General features: G+C 37.2%; 1 protein-coding gene across 2 annotated transcripts in view; it reads right to left on the bottom strand.

Moving 5' to 3' along the window:
- The window catches only part of shi (dynamin-1 shibire), a 726,486-nt gene that overhangs the window by 216,585 nt on the left and 488,281 nt on the right, over positions 1-21,620 (bottom strand). Inside the window, exon 17 of one of the 2 annotated variants that reach the window (XM_068225571.1) lies at positions 4,902-9,219. The exons of the other annotated variant lie outside the window; for it this stretch is intronic. Coding sequence (XP_068081672.1) covers positions 9,150-9,219 — 70 coding nt within the window. The 3' untranslated portion in view covers positions 4,902-9,149. Of the gene's footprint in view, positions 1-4,901; positions 9,220-21,620 lie in introns of those variants that run through there. 2 annotated transcript variants of the gene reach the window in all.

The raw sequence follows: 21,620 nt of genomic DNA on the forward strand, positions 1-21,620 counted from the left end.
CAAACCTGACTAAATAAGTTTATCTGGTGTAGAATGATGCAAACTTTTATAACGATTTTTTTTTTTGGGACCATACTTTTGAATGTTAGTTTACAAGTTTTTGTTAATACATGTTTCATATATCACAATCAGAAAATAATTTATTGACCTGAAATTTTATCTCTATTTCTCATCATAAGAAATGTGTGAATTACTCACAAAAATATGGTATTTCAAAGCATAAAAATACTGGGGGCAAACAAATGCTTTTTACAACCTAATTAAGTACAGCATATTTGTTATTAATAATGCAAGCCTGATATACATAAACATTTCATCTTGTTATTTCCCCTTTTCAATTATCGTTCGACTATTTATTCATTAGACTATATCACAAAAAATTTGTGTAAAAACTCAATATCATGAAGCATTCCACATTTTATGGAAGTTGCCACTAATATTCTCAGGGACTCGCTCCAAATTATGATCACCGAGTATGAAAAATTATAAATGAAATAAAGGTTTCCATTTGAGGATATCTGTGTCATTAAGGAAATGTTGGAAACTTATTTAATCAATAAATAATAGACCCTTGAATTCAAATTACTGTTGAAATACTATTTAAAAAAATAATTATCAGGCTGTATCTTCATGGTAACCCTTGTGCAAGAGCAGGTGTCCTTCTTGGACTTACTTTCTCTCTCTCTCTCTCTCTTTCTCCCTCAATAACGGCTGTGAACTATGTACTATACACCTTGTGTGAAGATTATTTTCACTGATTAGCATAGATGACTATGGTTTAATTTTATGGCACAAGAATCTTCAGCTAGTTATTTCATTTCATCCCCCATACCACCACCCCACAAAAAAACGTTTTACTTAAGAAAAAAGTCTCCACAAACTGATCTCTGCAAAAAAGTGGCAAGGAAGATTAGAGACATGATAAAATCTCTGTGAACCAAGAACACAATAAATTACATTATCTTTACAAAAGCAGAAGTATAGTTGAAGTTTTCAACATGACTAATTATAAGGACTGCATCACAGATAAGCAATCAACAAATAATCAGCATCACTTTAATAATAATTTATAATTTATAATTATAATTTATAATTTATAATTTATAATCTGAATCTTAAATATGATCAACAGCTAAACAGAAACAATTTCATAAACATAATTAATAAAGATATGTTTTAAACAAAAATCCTTCTTTCTGAACAGGGTGAATACTTGAAACTATAAAAATCATAACATCTGCATGGACTCCTTACCAGTGGAGAATAATTTTAAACTGTATTAGGCCTGCACAAACTTTAACTATTTTCTGCAATAGACAGCAAATTCAAAAATGTTTATGGGATACCAGGAAGTATGATACCAGGATCATCTCGTAAGGGCTGGCCCATTTCTTTGATGTGAGCGCTGCCGCCTTGCGGCTGCCTGTTGGGGACTGTGACATTACTAGGCAGACAAGTTACTGTTCCAGCAGCCGGTAGCTAGATGCGACTTCCTCTGTTCTGTTCATCACCAGTTCTAGACCTTTGGGTAAGAGCTAAAGTTTTGCATACAACTGTTGTTGTTATTAGTTTGTTCTGAGAGGTAGAATGAGTTGTTGTGCGATAGCTACATGTAAAAATCATTTTCCAAAGACAAACAATATGAGAACAGACCAGTTCTGATTAAGAAGACGACTTGAAATATAGTTTGTTAGAATTATCTCAAAGGAAAATACTGAAGTCAAATGCTATCCCATCTCTGAAACTATCAGGCCATGCAACACAACTGGATACAAGTAATTCAAATTTGAATTTGCGAAGTAAGAAAAACTTGTTTAGCTGCTTTGGAAAGACTGGAAAATGTAAGTCCAAAGAAACCATGCACAGAAATAGAAGAAACTTCTATGGATATCTCCAATCAAGAAGTGAATGAGGGTTGTGTTCACTGTATTCATTATGACCTACTTTTGATGGTTTTCAGAGTCGTTGATGTGCTGGAATTTTGTCCATCAGGAGTTCTTTTACGTGTCAGTATATCTACTGACACAAGGCTGACGTATTTGAGCACCTTCAAATAGCACTGGACTGAGCCAGAATCGAACCTGCCAAGGAACTCGAATGCTTTGAAAGAAAAACAATGGAAACAATGAAATTAATTATTGATAAAAATCGAAATCATTGCAGATGCATTCAGAAGTATACTGGTAAGGCACAAGAATTAAAAAACAAGAACTATACGTCATTAAATGCAAAAACGAAGAAAACACCCATTCGACAAACTGGCTCGGCCAACTGTTCACACCAATGCAGATGAGGTCACTGGCATGTGGAGGAAAAATTACTCGATGGACAAACAAAAACATTTCCTGCTCAGCAATGGTAACGTCCTTACCTCCTAAAGTCGATGAGTTATTTGCCCTCATCAACAACTTTAAGCAGGTGGTGAGCAAAGTGTACTTGTCCTGGTATTCTTCACAACGTACTGAAGTTGGTGTCAAAATGCAGTGAAAATTTACCCCTTGGCAGATAAACTGTGTTTTCTGAGTTTTTTGAAGTGCACGTAAACAGCAAGGTTGTTTATAATGTCGGAATGGATCAAATTCTTCGCCCCCATTCAAAAGTTCAGAACTATGATCGCGGAGGACTGTGCAATCAATGGAAACATCTTATATATTTTGATTTCAATAAAACTATGAATCAATCATTACTTTTCAAGATCACCACCACTGCAGAATATTCAGGAATTATTAGTCATTGTTTCTAATTTAGAAGTCTGCGGGATACTGCAGACAGAACTCGAAATATCAACACAGAACAGGAATTTTGTTAATCCTGCAGACTCTGAAAGGACCTTTTAAGGAATCACTTTCTGGATGAAGGGATTGTACTGAAAGATGGTGTGCGAAGTCAGTCTTGCGTCAGTCTTGTAAGTATATACAAGCAGAAGTATATATTGTACATTTATGAACAGCTAATAGAATAAAGGCTGTGGTATCATAATTCATTATCAGTATAGTAGTATGATGTGGCAATAGCATGAACTAACCGCTGAAGCCGGTTCAACATAAGCCAGTAGCGGTTTGATGTATACCTGTGCGGACTAGTCTAGCGATGTTTTAGATGTACATCTGCATGCCATCTGTTGGTTGTCAAGGTGAACTTTTAGCACAGCTCGCAGCACAGAGTATCGTTCTATGCAGGGGATTATCTTCTACTATAATGCAGCATTGTGTTGGCGTAAAAATAATTTTTTTCATCAACGTCGATCGTTGTAAACAACATGGCGGCGTCCTCACATGGTCTGTATTTATCTAATGCAGCTCTCAAACGCATATTAGGAGAAAGTATTGATGTGAATAATCCAAGTGATAATGAAAGTGTTAGTGAGCACAGCTTGAAATTACGTGTAATGTACATAATGATAGTAATATACATGAATGCTCACCTCAGTGGTCATAGACACCTGTTGATTCAAATTTTATTCCAACAAGAAGGTATTTAGGCACTGTTTACTTTGCATGCCACCTTTTTGCATGCAGGTACATCTGCATGATACGAACTGCATATCCACTTATTTTGAACAAAATCAGACAAGTCATTTAGAAATTATAGCAATGTTTGTGACAGCATGTACAATTGTGATAGTTTTCTAAAATTTATTACCGATGAAGGGTAAAACTTGGCCAACTTTTAATATGGGCTTGAAGGGTTAAGCCAGATCAGAAGGCGTTGTACCTGGCTTACAGAAGCACAGCCCAGTACTCTCTGGCTCATGATGTCATGCACTGCTACAGCGAGACGACACATTCCAGGTCTAGTGTGCCAGCCCTTACTACAGGGTCCTATATGATACCACACTGAATAAACAATTATTATATAAAGGCTGCCAACGGCCGTAGCCGTGTTGAAACACCGGATCCCGTGAGATCTCTGAAGTTAAGCAACATTGGGCATGGTCAGGAGTTGGATGGGTTGCCACGCACTGTTGGTGGGGGGGTAAGGGAATGGAGGAGCGGAAAGGAACTGGCCACCCTACCGCACGTAAACTCCGGCTCAGGAACACCTCTGCAGAGGTTCGGACCTGCCTTCGGGCAGAATAACCCTTACTTTACCTATATAAAGGCTCATATTTTTGCACAAATATCTAGCAGTACAATAAGCTGCTCCAAAATACAGATTATGTTGATTCCAAATCACTTATCATGATTTATTAAAGCCACTATGGCTGAAGTGACATATTCAGGAAAATAGGATTTATCAAGTAAAAGTACATGTTAATAGCAACTGTTCTATCTAAATTCAAGTATGCAGCACAGGCTTGAAGTTACTGTTGAGGTAAGTATGGATTTCACAAGAATATGGAATAAGTATTGAGAATTCTAAACCTACAAAGACCCATCCCATTGCCTTGAGACTAAAAAACTCTCTGTATTTTCCTATGATACAACACTGTTTCAACATAATTTAAATTTTCAGTAATTCAAGAAAGTTACTGAAGTAGTCAAGACATTCGACTGGTTATTCTATAAAATGATGCCAAATATACCTTCACCATTTCTTGATCAGAAATCATTAATATTCTTCAATTATTGATATATATTTGTGCAATTAACCCTTTGACTGCCAGCCTCATACACGGTGTCCATGTCCTATACCGCCAAGGCTTAATGAGCACTTTTTACCTTGCAGTAAATTATTCGCAATAACTTCTGTTCAATTTACGTAAATTGGATGGGCATTTTTTTTGTTTCGAAGGTAATGCTTTGGACATTTTATTAATGTAAATTAATGCACCTTTAATTAATAAATTTTTATTTTATGAAGTGATAACTGAAATAAATATTTCCTTTCTTTGAAAGAAAAGTATTTCATGATCAAAAACCAATAAGAAAAAATTATTTTTACTATCAAACTGCATTATTTTAGAGAGGTGGTGTTTCCTATGCTACATATAAAAAATAGAGCCTTATGTACAATATTACAGTTACAATATTTTTATTATTATTATCATTACATAAACGTGAAATTTTCTAATCTTAGATTATATGCAAATGCTGCAGTTCCTGATTCGTTTTAAGTAAAAAATTACTACTAATGTCTATTTCACACAGACTTAATGCTCAAAAATTCACTTTTTGCCTTAAAAATATGATACAAGGAATTATTTACTAATATTTACACATGTTTATGGCGTGTTCTAGCAAATGTGCTTAGGGAGGCACAAAGGCTGTACACTCTTCTTACACTGTTTACAAATGTATCTTTTTTTTTTTTTTTTACCACCTTGACTAGTACTAATCTTTCTGACGACGGAACAGTTGCGTTCCTTTTTTTTTCGATAAAATAGCAAGGGGTTCCTTACCCGCCCACGTGAGCTGAATTGCCGCTTGGCCACCAAGCCACTCGGCAGCAAGTTCCTCAACTGAACTTGTTGTATATAGTGTTATTAAATCCAACACTAGTCCAAAACATGTATTATACATTATTAAAACGAATAAATAACTTGGAAAGTATTTTTTCGGAACGTCCGATCAATCGGACGCTGGCGTTAAAGGGTTGAGATGAGTCAGTAAAGGAGGAAATAAAAATAATATAAACATGAAACTGAGAAATTTTCAAGGCATAAGGCGACACATTCCAGGTTGCAGTGTGCCAGCCCTTACTACGTGGTCCTGTATGAATCCACATTGAATAAGCAATTATTATATAATGGCTCATATTTGTGCACAAATATCTAGCAGTACAATAAGCTGTTCCAAAATGCAGATTCTGTTGATTCCAAATCACTTATCATAATGTATTAAAGCCACTTACTATGGCTGAAGTGACATATTCAGTAAAACAGGATTTATCACGTAAAAGTACATGTTAATAGATTTTTTTTTTTTTGCTTTATGTTGCGCCGACACAGATGGGTCTTTTGGCGACGATGGGATAGGAAAGGCCTATGAATTGGAAGGAAGCGGCCGTGGCCTTCATTAAGATGTGCCTGGTGTGAAAATGGGAAACCAAGGAAAACCATCTTCAAGGCTGCCGACAGTGGGGCTCAAACCCACTATCTCCCGATTAGTGGATACTGACTGCACTTAAGCGACTGCAGCTATCGAACTCGGTAATAGAAGTTTCATAGAGAAGAGATAGTTTCATATGATCTGATTCTGTCATGCAATGAAACCAGAGGAACATTATGGTAATGATGGGGAAGTTTGAACACTAGGTGATTAGCAAACAAGGGATAGAAATATTGTAAGAATGTTGATATATAAAGAGCAAAGAGAGTAAGTTTCCACAACATTAAATCACAATCATAAATGCTATAGGACCTACAATTCTACCAATTCTACACAGAATTGTAACCAGTGATGCATATACTTTTATTTAAATTTTTTCACAAGCATTGACCATGATACAATCCACAGCCACTTTGGACAGAAGTAATCAACATCACTGAGCTATCATGCCCTTAGACAAGGCAATTAACATTCAAAATAGGCATGAGAATGGTTACGTTACTCATATCATCTTTATCACTAAAGTAGCATGAGTGTGAATATATTTATATCTAAAATATTGTACTTTACTATGGTACAACAAATAAAAATTGTAATATTACTTATGAATATCAGGAAACAAAATAGCTTCACATTTAGATTGACAAGTTTACCAGTAAGACCAGAGAGAATAAGTATTAAATAAACTATAAACAAAAGTACCAAATTCAGTCCTAACAGAGGAAAAACAGGAACTTAAGATATGGAGGATGACTAAGGTAACTGAATTTTTTTAAAGCTAGAAAGCACCCATTACGGCAGATAACATCCAGAACATGGATTTATGGCGATCATATGATGTGTATCCATGGGAAGCTTTGCAAATAACTTTCAATTTATTGTCTTATACAGCATGTCCGGGAATTTAAAACAATTTGCTATTTTGGCATTTACCTAGAAAGTGTGGGGGAAATATGTCAGAAACTGACAGTAATCATGACTCAGTCAAACAACATGATTCAAATTCCTTGTCGTCTCATACTGTACAAAATTTCATGGATGGCTATGAATACAAATTAATTACGGTAGAATTTGAATATTAAAACAAATTTATAGACAATCTGTCAATCTTATGACTATTGCAAAGCTATAGGTTGTTGGGATTCTGAACAGCATGGGAAATAGCTCAACTGAAGAATGATCACGAAAAGGCAAGAAATTTAAATTGAAGGAGCTTTATGTAATTGCTTCACTGTTATTCTGATGTCAGGTGAAGCTGAACACTCAATGACAGAAAATTAATGATTTCTAAAAGTGGAACAAGTAAGAAACATTTCATTAATAGCATTCCATTACTCTCACTGGATATGATTAGGATCTTTGAACTAAACAAAATCATGGAAAGAAAAACTTATAGTGATGTGAATCAAACTTTTTTAACCTATCCTGCAAGCAGAATCTACAAGATTTGAGTAATGTCTTTACCTGGCAAGTAAACTCATCACAGAATTTCATATGGTGCTAAAAAAGCTCATGAATCTGTAAATTGTAAGAAAACCCTCAAAGCACTATAACATGATAAGAAACTGGGATCTCATGAGGTTTACAATTTATAGTGATCAGACACACATCCTTAACAACATGTGTGTTTGTTACCTATATTACTGAAATCTCTCTTGTAAAATCTATAGCCATTATTATTTGGGGATGGAACTCTGTTTAGAATAAATGCTGTGTAATTAAAGAAAGGAAATACCATAGTATTTACTAAGAGTAATATGAAGAAACTGCCCTTTGAACAGTCATTCAGATTTCTAATCCTCTAAGTTATAGCTATGAAGAGGATGTAAACTAGGGAAGAAGAAATTATTATACCACACAATATGGAAACCCCTTAATTCATATATTGAAATTGATGTTGCGTTTAGTTACAATTACTGAGAGAACAACAATTTGACCAGAAGATTTGGCAGATATTCTTTGACTAGAATGAATATTTCAAGAATCTTTCTCTGGAGGTTTCACTGCATATTTCTCATCCAGGAATAAAAGCATAAATAATGTAGTTTGTTTCTTCCTCCTATTCTCAATGGTTTTAACATACATTTTCTCTCTCTCTTTCTCTAGCATTAGGAACATAACATGCTTTCCATTCTCCTCTGCCACTGACTTAGGTATTTACTACTCCAACCAAAATAACAACAGAATTACAGCATTTGGGAAATTATCATCCAGTCTTAAAATGCCACCACTTTCAAAACTCATTTCACAGTAACTTCTCTCAATTCCATTTTGTGTATGCCATAATATAATTGTATGTTCCTCCATTTTCCATTCCTTAAATAATGAAAGACACATGAACATTCAGCTGGTTAAAGTTACTTAAACCAAACTAAAGTAAAGAGGGACATGTATCAGAGAGGACTGTACTGAAATACTATTAATTACTGCTTGTGAATTTATTATGCACTCCCCTCCTAGATTATTCTCAAACAGCTTTAAAAAAAGTCTGAAAAATCAAGTTAAAGCAACAAATTTAACACATAGACATGAATAAAAAACATGAAAGCAATGATAAATCTCTATAAGTAAACTGAAGACATCTGCAGTAAAATATCCTCAAGAAACTGAAGGAAATTCAGAATTTCACAAACAAATTTAGAGAAAATGATGTCTGCTCCTATTACTGCAGTTTGGTAACATGCCCTTGGATGAGGATTCCATAACTTTAATTCAACTGAAGTGAAAAGAAGACTAGTATTGCTAAGATACTTAGGCAGCTAATTTCAACTTTAAAACAAATGGCCTAGCACAATCAAATATTTACAACTTTCTAGTCTTATTCAAAGACACTCTTTATAACAATAGTTTATATACAGCTGAGCATACAGCTCAAAGTGATGACTAAAATAAATACATGCCATTTAGAAAAGAAACACATCTGGAAATTAAAAAATTCTGTTTTATCACAACATTAAATTCGTAGTAACTCACAATCGTGTCAACTATGGAAGCTTACTACAACCGACAAAACAGCTTTATTCGCAGCTATTTTGGAGCAAGCTCGTTTCGAAATAAATTACCCGTATGGCTTCTCCCGTGATGGGACATTGGCCCGGCCTATGTTGCACAACTTCAGTGTGAAGGTAACATCCATCCAGATATCCACTGCGAAGCTCTTCAATAATGCGGCCGAGTTGGAATGTTGGGCCGATCCGGGAGACGGGGAGGAATATTAGGAACAGGACGCCTATGAACATCAAAATATATACTAAACTACATATATAAAAGTAAAATAAATTAAATATGACTAACACCTTATTTTAGAATAAATAGAAAGGATCCAGAACATGCACTGTTAGTCAAACCAACATACAAAAGCATACAAATACTACAAGCATACAGACAAAAATGAAAGAGACAGGCTGATGTAACAGCAGGGAACTTGTGTAAAATACCCTTTCAAAATGAGTAAAAAATATAAATGATTGAAAATGTATTTAAATTTGATTCCTCCATGACAATACTTATATCAGGCTTATTACTATTTTAGATACAGCTGTCAATATAAATTCTTCCATTTGTATCTAAGGAAAGTTTCATGAGACATATGTTGATGATGATGATGATGATGCTTGTGGTTTAAAGGGGCGTAACATCGAAGTCAACAGCCCCTAATGGTACGAAATGAAATAACAAAGTAAAAGTTCAAAATCATCCACGGACCAAAATAAAAATGTCATGAAGAATGAATGGATGGACATGAATTTCAAACAATCAGTGGATCCGACTCAAAAAACTATCATAAATAATAGTATTACTGATCAAGGGATCACTTCTAAAGCACAATCCTGAATCGAGGAGGCTTGATGTCTAAAGGGGTCCAAAATCCAGGTCAAAGGCCTCTCAGAATGGTACGTATGGCTAGTAAAGTAGAACCATGGTATGTGTCATGTTGGGGTACTAATCAAAAGGAACGAAGACTCACGGTGTTCCACACATAATGGTACTACTCACAAGTATTGGATGACATACAGGTAACACGGACCTATGGTGTTCCTCACATAATGGCACCACACATCAGCAACGCAAACCGATGGTGTTCCTCGTCTAGGTGTACTAATCACGGGCAAGGGTAATCCCGTGGTGTTCCTCACATAGTGGGTACTAAGCGCAGGCAATGCAGACCCACGGTGCCGCTCATATAGTGGCACTAATCACAGGCAAGCCCAGACCCATGGTGTTGCGCACAAGGGTACGAATCACGGGTACAGGAAACCCACAGTGACACGCTATCTTCAGCTACTAATCACAAACCTATTTCGTACCTAATATAATGGTATTACTCACAAGTACAGGCAACCCATGGTGTTCCCTGCATGATGGTACTAATCAAAAGAAGTTTCATGGTTCTAATTCAATCATCCCTTGGCCGCCCCTTTTAGTCGCCTCTGACGACAGGCAGGAGATACCGTGGGTGTATTCTTCGTCTGCGTCCCCCACCCACAGGGGGTGAGACATATGTTGAAAGTAAAAACAGAAGAGAATCAGCCTCCAAGTTAAACTCTTTGTTTAAAACTATTTCACTGATCAAAAAAGTTATGAATAGCACAGAATTTTCTATTTCTGAGTCAAACAGGCACAAATTTCTGTATCATTTAATTGTGTAGAAAATTCAAATACAATTTTTTTAAACATTATAGTCTTTCAGATAATTTATTTAAAAACTTGCAATATCAGTAAGAGTTTCTTAAAGCAAGAACTTTTGAGTCCATTCAGTAATGTGTGTGACTTCTGAGAACTCCAACAATTCTGCACAGACGCAAGAAAATATTTAGTCACATTATCCTAATGATTATTTCACTCCTGTATGCATGCTATTGTCAGATCTCTCCTGCAGTGAATGTAGGAAATTAGCGATACCTCCTTTCAGACGGATTCAAAATTCATAACAAGAAGCCAATGGCCTGAATGAAAATAGTGCAGAAGCCCATTGTTGCTGGTTGCATTCAGCATAAAGGTTTCACCGAAACACTGACTATTTACTCTCCAGATATGAACAGCATTGCTATCTAGATGCATGGTATTCCTTAATTCAGTAATTTATCCGTGAAAATCCCATTACTCTTTTCATTACAGTTTTCAAGCTATTTGAACTACTTTAAGACATTACACTATTTCACTGGAGTGAGGGAATCATTTTTCGAGATCATAGCTCAGTATCATGCAGCCAATTTCAAACTGTTTGAGTACACGTTATGATACCTGGGGCCACTCAAAGCTCTCTCTTAAAATGAATGCAGTGAATGAAGCATGTGGTCATGCAGAAAAAGCTGACTTTAGCTCAGCCCCAGTGCTGCATGAGTCTCTTTACACTTGTTAAGGAATATGTCAGCTAGAACTTCTTCTACACTCTGGCAAGATCATTTCAATTACAGTGTTTAATGTGACCTACCTACTTCTATTTTAATCATACCTTCCAGTGCACAGGTGACTTTTATAATACAATCTACTGTCCATACTGTCATATGGCATTTCTGTAATGAAAATATTTAAAAAACTTTGCCGATTACTCCCATTAATTTACTCATTGCAGCAATTGCTTGCCGATGAACAGAACTGCCAGTTAATGAATAAAGTAGTAAACAAACAAATCTTGTTTGAATTATCATAAACACATACTCTCTATGTTGGCTGGGTCACAAGTTGCTGTTATGAGTACAGTAAACTACTGATAATTCTGGCTAATGAAGGAGACAACATGAACAAAGAATCAGAAAACACAGATAATCTAACTCGATGATAAATCATAGAATAACTCGACCTCTTCTGTACACACTGTACCAGCTATGATAACTTTTTCTGCTCTTTTATTAGTTGAATCACTGTAAAAGTGTGTTATCTAACTTTTTATATGTGGACTTCTTTAAAACTACTATCATTGTTCCACACAAAATTTTCAACCTTTTCTTTGCATAACTTTATGGACAGTTTGTGCTTCTGTTTCCATAATCTGCCACCAGCTTAGCAGCTGACTCTCCCTTCTTGAATATTTTCTTTTGTTCAATAACTTCCAATTTTTGCTTTATTGAAAAAACCAGTTTTTAACCTTTATTTGTCATCTTGAGATAAAACTTAAGACCACTCACTATACTACATCTATTTATTTTTGTTTATGTTTTCATTACTTAAGTTCTTAGGGAGCACAGAAAACCTGCACACAAACAAGAGAGAATTTAGTGTATATTTATTTAATTAATTAATTATTAGATACAACCTATAGAGGGCCATTTTACACTAATAAAATAACAAATTTAAATAAGTATAATAAGATAACAACTGGTATAAATAATATGATCTCAACAGAAATAAATAACAATAACAATGCAACAACAATGGCAACAATAACTGGCAAGGGTCGGTTACAGAGTTAGCAAGAAGAAAGGTCATGGGTTGGAAGGGTGGAAGAAAATGGAAACCTGGAGATGACTTCAAAGGAATCTTTTGATTTTGTATTTGAAGGGTGCAAAGGGTGTGAATATGTCAATATCAGATAGTGAGTTGCCAAAGATTGGGAGATGGTGGGAGATAGAGCACTGTTGTAAGGTTAGGCGCAGACGGGACACGATTAATATGCCGGCTGTGTGTTGGGTGGGGGTGGGGTTTGTATATAGGGAAGTATGTTGGAAGAGTATTACATTTTGTATAGCCATTGATTATTTTATCAATGTAACAAAGATATTCAGGTAGTTCAAGATGTTAGATTTAGTTTTGTTCTAGAAAACAGGATTGTGAGTCTTAACAATGAAAGTGAAAAATACTATTTACTTGAGATATGTTTTTTGACAGCAGATGAGGACCAAATAGGGGAACAAAAGTCAATAATGGGGAGAACATAGGAGACAAAGTATAATTTTAAGACGTTAATATCATTAATTTCAGTGAACCTGTAAAGAACGCCTAGGCTACTAGAAAAGCAGCTGGAATTGATAAGGTTTTGTGGGGATATAGTGAAGACAATGGGTTGGGATATAGTACCATATCTGAAGTACTTATTTTATTATTGTTTGTATGAAGGAGCTAAACCAAATGAATGTGTATAAAGGGTGATAGACATAAAGCTGAAAATTACAGGCCAGTCAGTTTGACATGCATTGCATGTAAGCTTTGAGAAAGCATTCTTCCTGAATATATTAGACTTGTTTGCAAAATTTATAACTGGTTTGATAGAAGGCAGTTTGGGTTTAGGAAAGGTTATTCCACTGAAGCTCAACTTGTAGGATTCCAGCAAGATCATCACCATCCTCATCAATGTCCCACTCCAGTCACCCGGGTGTGGTTTATAAGCCTCCTCCACTCCTTTCTGTCCATCCACTTTTCCTGCTCCATTACTTCCGCCACATCCAATCCAGCTTCTCTAATGTCCTTCCAAATCTGATCCATCCACCTTCTTCTCGGTCTTCCAACTGGTCTCTTTCTCTTAACTTCTCTTTCCAATTCCCTTCTTGCTACCCCTTCCTTTCCCATTCTTTTTGCATGCCCGAACCATCTCAGTCTTGCTTTCTGTATCTTCTGTACTAACGGTTCTATATTCAGCTCTTCTCTGATTTTAATATTGTGAATTCTATCTCTTCTTGTCTTTTTAACTGATGTTCTTAAAAATTTCATTTCTACTGCTTGGATCTTACTATCTTGCCTCTTATTAATTACCACCGTTTCTAGTCTGTATGTTACAATTGGTATGAAATACTGTTTACATAATGTTTATTCTCTTGGGTACTCTGTCATCCCATAAAATCTCTCTGACTTGATGATAAATGTTGTACCTTTACTTAGACTGTTATTAATTTCAGGGTTGATTTCATTATTTCCATTAATAACGCTACCCAGATATGTAAACTGTTCTTCATTCTCTAACCGTTCTCCATCTATGTTCACTTGGCTTCTCTTTTTCTCTTTTCCACAGTGCATGACTACAGTATTCTTTTTACTAATTACCATTCCAAACTCCTTCAGATTTTCATTCCAAATGTTCAGTCTCCTTTGTACTTCCTTTTCTCCCTTTCCCCAAATCACATCATCATCTACAAATACCAAAGCATTCACTTCACTGATACTCTGTTTTACACGTTTTATGATTTCATCCATCAATATAACAAACAATCATGGCGACAGTGCACTTCCTTGCTTGAGACTTTTTTATTTTTTATGAAATGTTTCAGAGTCACCACTCCCCACTTGTACACTGCTTTTACTCTCATGATACAACATTTTTATCTTGTTAATTAATGATTTTGGTACATTCCTTCTCAGTAGGCATTCCCATACATGTTTTCTCCTATCTGTATCATAGGTTTTCTTCCAAATGCAAAAATACGAATATAATTTCCTTGTTCCTTTCCAATGTTTTTCCATTATTGTTCGGACTGTAAATATCAAGTCTATTGTTGATCTATTCGGTCTAAAGCCATATCATTCTTCCTCTAACTATGTTTCTATTATATCCCTCAGTCTTTTGTCTATGACTTTCTCCATTATTTTTAGCCCTTGTGATAATAAAGTTAGAGCTCTATAATTTTCACATTTCTTCCTATTTCCTTTTTTGAACAGTGGCACAATGCTTTCTTTTTGCCAATCTTCAGGTATCCTTTCATCTTTCCATATGGCATTGAGGGCTCTGTATAGCCACTGTAGTCCAATGCTTCCTGCTGCCTTAATCATATCAGTATTGATTTCGTCTTTTCCACTTGCTTTACCTTTGGTCATTGCTTTCACTGCCCTTTCAAGTTCCAACCATGTTATCGGGTTCTCTTCTTTTTCTCCATCTATTATTTCCATTTTCTTATCTCCTTCTTCCTCCGAGCAGTCATCCTCAATATAAAGTTTTTCAAAATACTTTGCCATCACCTTCTGAAGACCCTTTTTGTCATGTACTATGGATCCATCTTCTCTCTCTAATGCCTTCATTTCTTCTTAATTTATGAATTTATTATTCTGTATAATAGTTTCTGATTTCTTCGACTATCTTGCTCAATTTTGTTGGTCTCCCCAATGTTTCTCCTTTTCTTCCTTGATACTCCTCTTTACTTGTAGTTTCAATCTTTTGTGTTCCACATGTAACCATTCTATCTTATTCTCATCCCTCTGATACGTTTCTTGCTTTTCTTTATCCATTTCTTTCTTCACTTTGTTCCTTTATGTCTTTTTTAATTTTGTCTGTCTACCACCGTGTCTCCTTTCCCTTAACCTTTACTTTTGTTTTCCCGCATACCTCAATTCCTGCTTCCACAAATGTCTGTCTTAAATTGTCCCAGTCTTCTTCTCCACTTCGTATTTCTATGTCAGGTAACTTCCTTTTTATACAATCTTGGAATGCCATTCTTTTATCCTCCTCCTCCAATTTCCAAATCCTGATCTTTGGTTTCTTCTTCAATATAATTTTAGGGATTTTTACTTGTTTAATTCCACAATTAGTAATCTATGATCACCTTTCATACTTCCACTGGGGATTATCTTCGTATTCATGACGTTATCTTCCCCATTCTCGGTGTGTTATTATAAAATCGACAAGTGTTCCATACTGTCCATCCTAATTATATCGGCTGATCTTATGGCTATTCCTCTTCATAAACCACGTGTTCTTTATTATCAGGTTATTTCTGATACAAAAGTCCAACAGTTTCTCTCCATCTTCATTTCTATCGCCATACCCATGTAGGCCCAGAACATTCTCATATCCCATCTCCAATAATATGTGTTTCCAGTTCATTGAGGAACTCTTCTTTTTCTTCCACGCTACATCCTGTCTGTGGGGCATAGACCTATACTGTCTTCAATAGCTCCTTGTTTACATGTATGAGCATTATTATAATTCTTTCATTTACATACTCAACTTCAGCTACAAATCCCACACCATTTCTTTTTTCTTTACGTTACCTGTCCAGTACAAGGTGTACCCCTTTCTTAGTTTCTTCATTCCTTTCCCTTTCCATTTTACCTCACTTAATCCCAGGATGCCGAGTTTTCGTCTCTCCATTAGGTCAATCAATTCATTTTCCATCGCATTCATTGTTAAAGTATTTATTGTTCCAAATCTGGTTTTGTTCTCTGATCTAACACGTACACGAACAACAGCATTACCATCATACTGTGCAACTGTAGTCAGAGACTTGTCAATTCCTTTTCCATTTTCAAACTATTTGAGGCTTGTATTATAGTTGAAACCAAGTACAAATTTACTCATCTGCCGACCTGCTAAGCCTAATACATCTGAGGACTTTCTTTCGGGGTTTACTCCCTTAGCCTTTGAAGATCCCTCTTCTCCACAAGGCAGTGGTTTCCTCTTCTAATTTTCCCCAGAGGATGGGTTGCTTCATCCACCATCTTCACCATTCCGAAGGTCTCCTTCTCTGCCTAAGATGCTGTTAAGGTCTTCACCTGTAACCCTGGGCATGGGTTCCACGTTATACCCCGTCAGACTGGGTCCCCGCCTGAACTTAGCTCTCCTTCACACCGGCCTACGGATGTGGAGGATACCCACCCCCGCAACGTCCCCGCAGATATCCTGGATTCAGGAGGTCAAATGGACTGTATTGCAATTGACCTATCAAAGGCATTTGATAGAGTAGACCATGGGAGACTACTGGCAAAAATTAATACAATTGGACTTGACAAAAGAGTGACTGAATGGGTGGCTATGTTTCTAGAAAGCAGAACACAGAGAATTAGAGTAAGCGAAGCTTTATCTGTCCCTGTAATAATTAAGAGCCGGCCCCGCAGTGTAGGGGTAGCATGCCTGCCTCTTATCCGGAGGCCCCGGGTTCAATTCCCAGCCAGGTCAGGGATTTTTACCTGGACCTGAGGGCTGCTTCAAGGTCCACTCAGCCTACGTGATTAGAATTGAGGAGCTAACTGACGGTGAGATAGCGGCCCCGGCCTAGAAAGCCAAGAATAACGGCCAAGAGGATTTGTCGTGCTGACCACATGACACCTCGTAATCTGCAGGCCTTCGGGCTGAGCAGCGGTCGCTTGGTAGGCCAAGGCTCTTCAAGGGCTGTAGTGCCATGGGGTTTGGTTTTGGTAATAATTAAGAGAGGAATTGCTCAAGGCAGCATTACTGGACCTTTATGTTTTCTTATATACATATATATCATGTCGATAAGCAGGTAGGCCAAGGGTAGCTTTAACTGAATATTACTGCTGTGAGCTTGCATCCAGGAGATAGTGGGTTCAAGCCCCACTGTCTGCAGCCCTGAACATGGTTTTCCGTGGTTATCCATTTTCACACCAGGCAAATGCTGGGGCTGTTCCTTAATTAAGGCCACGGCCGATTCCTTCCCACTCCTAGGTCTTTCCTATCCCATCGTCGCCATAAGACCTATCTGTGTAGGTGCGACGTAAAGCAAATTGGAAAAAAAAAAAAAATTCTGCCAACAGACACACTAAAAGTGGTTACTGTAGAGAAGAGGAAGTCCAACATTGCCAGATTTCTGGTGGGTTTTAAGCAAAACTGATGTAGATGAAGACCGTTTATGAATGAGGTAGATGTTGATTCCCATAGGGAACCTAAAATATTTGTCCTGAATGAGCAAATTTATAATACCGTAATATTACCGTTTATGAAGTTTGACAAAATAAATGTGCTCACTGGGTCGGTTACTGTTCCAGTGAATACAAAGTATGTTACAAGTGTTTATTTATATATCCACCTATTCAATACAAAGAGATCTTTTTAGAAATTAAATATTATTATAAAATGTTAAGGGACATGTTTCGCCCATATTAAGGGCATCATCAGCCTCAAATTCAAACCTGTATGGTGAAAAATCAGGATCCTGATTGCTCTTACAAGCCATAAAAAGCGGATATCATTATAGGTGTCAGTCTAAACATACAAAATATTAGAATGTCCTTGGCTAAAATTGCAGTATCAAGCTGCATGTCATAAGTTCACATGAATATACTTTCCGGAGCGTTGAAAAACAAGTATATTCATGTGAACTTATGACATGCAGCTTTATACTGCAATTTTAGCCAAGGACATTCTAATATTTTGTATGTTTAGACTGACACCTATAATGATATCCTCTTTTTATGGCTTGTAAGAGCAATCAGGATCCTGATTTTTCACCATACAGGTTTGAATTTGAGGCTGACGATGCCCTTAATATGGGCGAAACATGTCCCTTAACATTTTATAATAATATTTAATTTCTAAAAAGATCTCTTTGTATTGAATAGGTGGATATATAAATAAACACTTGTAACATACTTTGTATTTACGTACATTTCAATACGGACCTAACATGAGAATTATAACATGTACTGTTCCAGTGGTCATACATTGCTGGGATATATGTAAATTGAAATCACCAATTAGCACTATATCGTTGGATTTATTCAGAGCCAAAACTGTAGAATTAAAGCAATCGTCTAACATTGTGATATCACCAGAGGGTGGACGGTGGAAGCAGCAATTTAACAAGTTTTTTCTTCTAGAGATTGTAATCTCAATACAGGTTAACTCGCATTCAGTTTCTAGATCAGGTCTGTGATAGGCTGTTAGGTTATTACTAACTGCAATCATTAAACCGCCCCCACATTTACCAAAGCCTCTGTTTTTACGAAACATTGAAAAGTTAGATGAGAATGGAAGTTCACTGCCCAAAATAAAAATCAGGTAACCACGTTTCAGTGAAACATAAGACATCAAACTCGCTAAATTCAGGTTCACTGAGTACACAGTCAGTTAATTCATGTTTCAGTCTTTGGGTGTTCTGATAACAAACATAAGCAGCCCGGGAATTAAGTGAATGTCAGCAGAAAGAAGAAGTAAGAAAACGTACACAGCACTTGAGTAAGCATGGTAATCTTTCATCCTTTCCTTTCACAGGGAGATCAGACACACAAAGCGGAAAGAATAAAATGCTGTTCAGTGAAGCACCACTGCAGATATGAAAAAACAGCACGACACACCACTATACACAAGAAAGACTAGGAAAGGAAAGTAATGTATCGGAGGTACAGAAGCACAACTGTTGCCAGTTGTCACCATCCTGCTTTCAAAACTTGAAAAATAATAAGAGGCTGCCTAGCTGGCTGCCTGCTGAGCTGAGTTTGGTTTACCCATCAATCAGTCACTACTGATCTGCATTTAGGGCAGTCACCCAGGTGGCAGATTCCCTACCTGTTGTTTTCCTAGCCCTTTCTTAAATGATTGCAGAGAAATTGGAAATTTATTGAACATCCCCCTTGGTAAGTTATTCCAATCTCTTACTCCCCTTCCTGTAAACAAATATTTGCCCCCAATTTGTCTTCTTGAATTCCAACTTTATCTTCATATTGGATCTTTTCTACTTTTAAAGACACCACTCAAATGTATTCGTCTACTGATGTCATTCCACGTCATCTCTCCACTGACAGCTTGGAACATACCACTTATGATAAAGATGTTGATTCCATAGGGAACTCGAAATATTTGTTCCAAATGAGTAAATTTATTATAATACCAATATAGTTGGGCCATTATTGAACATTATAAATTTTCCGGCTAACTCATTCCAGGTTGCCAGCGTTTCGCCCCAGTGTGCTAAGTTGGGCTCATCAGTTGGTAAATAGCACACCCACCAAGACTCATGGCTAGTGCATACTGTGGAGGCCACTGCATAGGCTACTTGGAGCCACCAGCAGTGCCTGCTCTATGAGAGACTTTTTCTCATTTTCAAAAATTCATGCCCACATGGCCATCAGATGATAAAGATGTTGATTCCCATAGTGGCCTCCACGGTATGCACTAGCCATGCATCTTGGTGGGTGTGCTATTTACCAACTGATGAGCCTAACTTAGCACAATGGGGCGAAACGCTGGCAACCAGGAATGAGTTCGCTGGAAAATTTATAATGTCCTATAATGGGCCATATTGGTATTACATACCACTTACTCGAGCAGCTCGTCTCCTTTCTCCCAAGTCCTCCCAGCCCAAACTATGCCACTTTTTTTTTCATTTGCTTTACGTCGCACTGACACAGATAGGTCTTATGGCGACGATGGGATAGGAAAGGCCTAGGAGTTGGAAGGAAGCGGCCGTGGCCTTAATTATGGTACAGCCCCGGCATTTGCCTGGTGTGAAAATGGGAAACCACGGAAAACCATCTTCAAGGCTGCCGACAGTAGGACTCGAACCCACTATCACCCGATTACTGGATACTGGCCGCACTTAAGCGACTGCAGCTATCGAGCTCGGTCCACATTTTTGTAACGCTACTCGTTTGTCAGAAATCACCCAGAACAAATCGCTGCTTTTCTTTGGATTTTTTTTCCAGTTCTTCAATAGAGTAATCCTGGTGAGGGTCCCATACACTGGAACCATACTCTAGTTGAGATCTTACCAGAGACTTATATGCCCTCTCCTTTACATCCGTACTACAACCACTAAATACCCTCATAACCATGCGCAGAGATCCGTACCCTTCATTTACAATCATATTTATGTGATTACCCCAATGAAGATCTTTCCTATATTAAGACCTAGGTACTTACAATGATCCCCAGAAGGAATTTTCATTCCATTCCTCCCAAGGCCTTCAGGTTCACTCAGCATGTGCTGAAAACAAGTACCAGGTTAATTTCTGCAGGAAAAGACTGACTACTCTATCTCAATTAGTGCTGAGGTAATGTATAGTGCAATCCTTTACCTTTCACTCCTCCTACGGCCTTCATTAATATAGTTTTGCTTAACAATGATAACCTTATCCCCAAAGTATTATACAGTTTTTGGAGACACCGTAAAACTTCTCTTCACCAGCCTTGACCAGTATATTTATACTGAGGCAGTGATCTTGAGTTTAGTTTGCAATGAACTTCGTGTACATCTTTGCTACTTTCTCAATGTCCAACATTTAACTTTTAATCACGATTTATAATTCTTCTTTTTCTACCGCTTTTCCCACACCCGTGGGTTCGCGGGTGCAAACTGTATAGAAATATTTAAAATGTTATATTTGAATCAACCTTGTCAATACACTTATTAATGGAAGAAAATTATTTATTCAACCAAACATGTTTCAGGAAATCAACCATTCCCTTCAACAGTGATCTGACCACATAATCATAATGGGGCACACATTCAGGGAACACACCAAAAAACTCCAAAGTGTGTTCCAGAGACTTTGTGGGGCTCATCTGAAGCTGAATGAAGCTGGGAAATGCCAGCTGTTCCAGAGGGTGGTGCGCTACATGGGCCACATTGTACTCTAGGAAGGAGTAGTCACAGATCCTGTGAAGTTAAAAGCTGTCATGGATTTACCGGAGCCAAAGGACAAGCGGGAACTCGGGAGCTTCCTCAGCGTTTGCATCTATTATCGCAGGTTTATAGCTGGCTAAGCTGGTATCTCGAAGTCACTTAGATGGCTCACTGAGGAGAGAAGACCATTCCAATGATCGCCAGAGGCAGAAGCTGCCTTCCATACACTGAAGGAGTCCCTGTGTACGACACCTATCTCAGGATACCCCAAGCGTAGGAAAAAGTTCATCATAGTCACCAACACTGGTGACATGGGGATTGATAGGGTGCTGCAGCAAGTGCAGGACAGCCAGGAGAAGGCGACTGCCTACTACAGTAAAATGCCATCTAAAGTCAATCAGAATTACTG

The sequence above is a fragment of the Anabrus simplex genome, chromosome 1, assembly GCF_040414725.1.
Source record: "Anabrus simplex isolate iqAnaSimp1 chromosome 1, ASM4041472v1, whole genome shotgun sequence".
Classification (NCBI taxonomy): domain Eukaryota; kingdom Metazoa; phylum Arthropoda; class Insecta; order Orthoptera; family Tettigoniidae; genus Anabrus; species Anabrus simplex.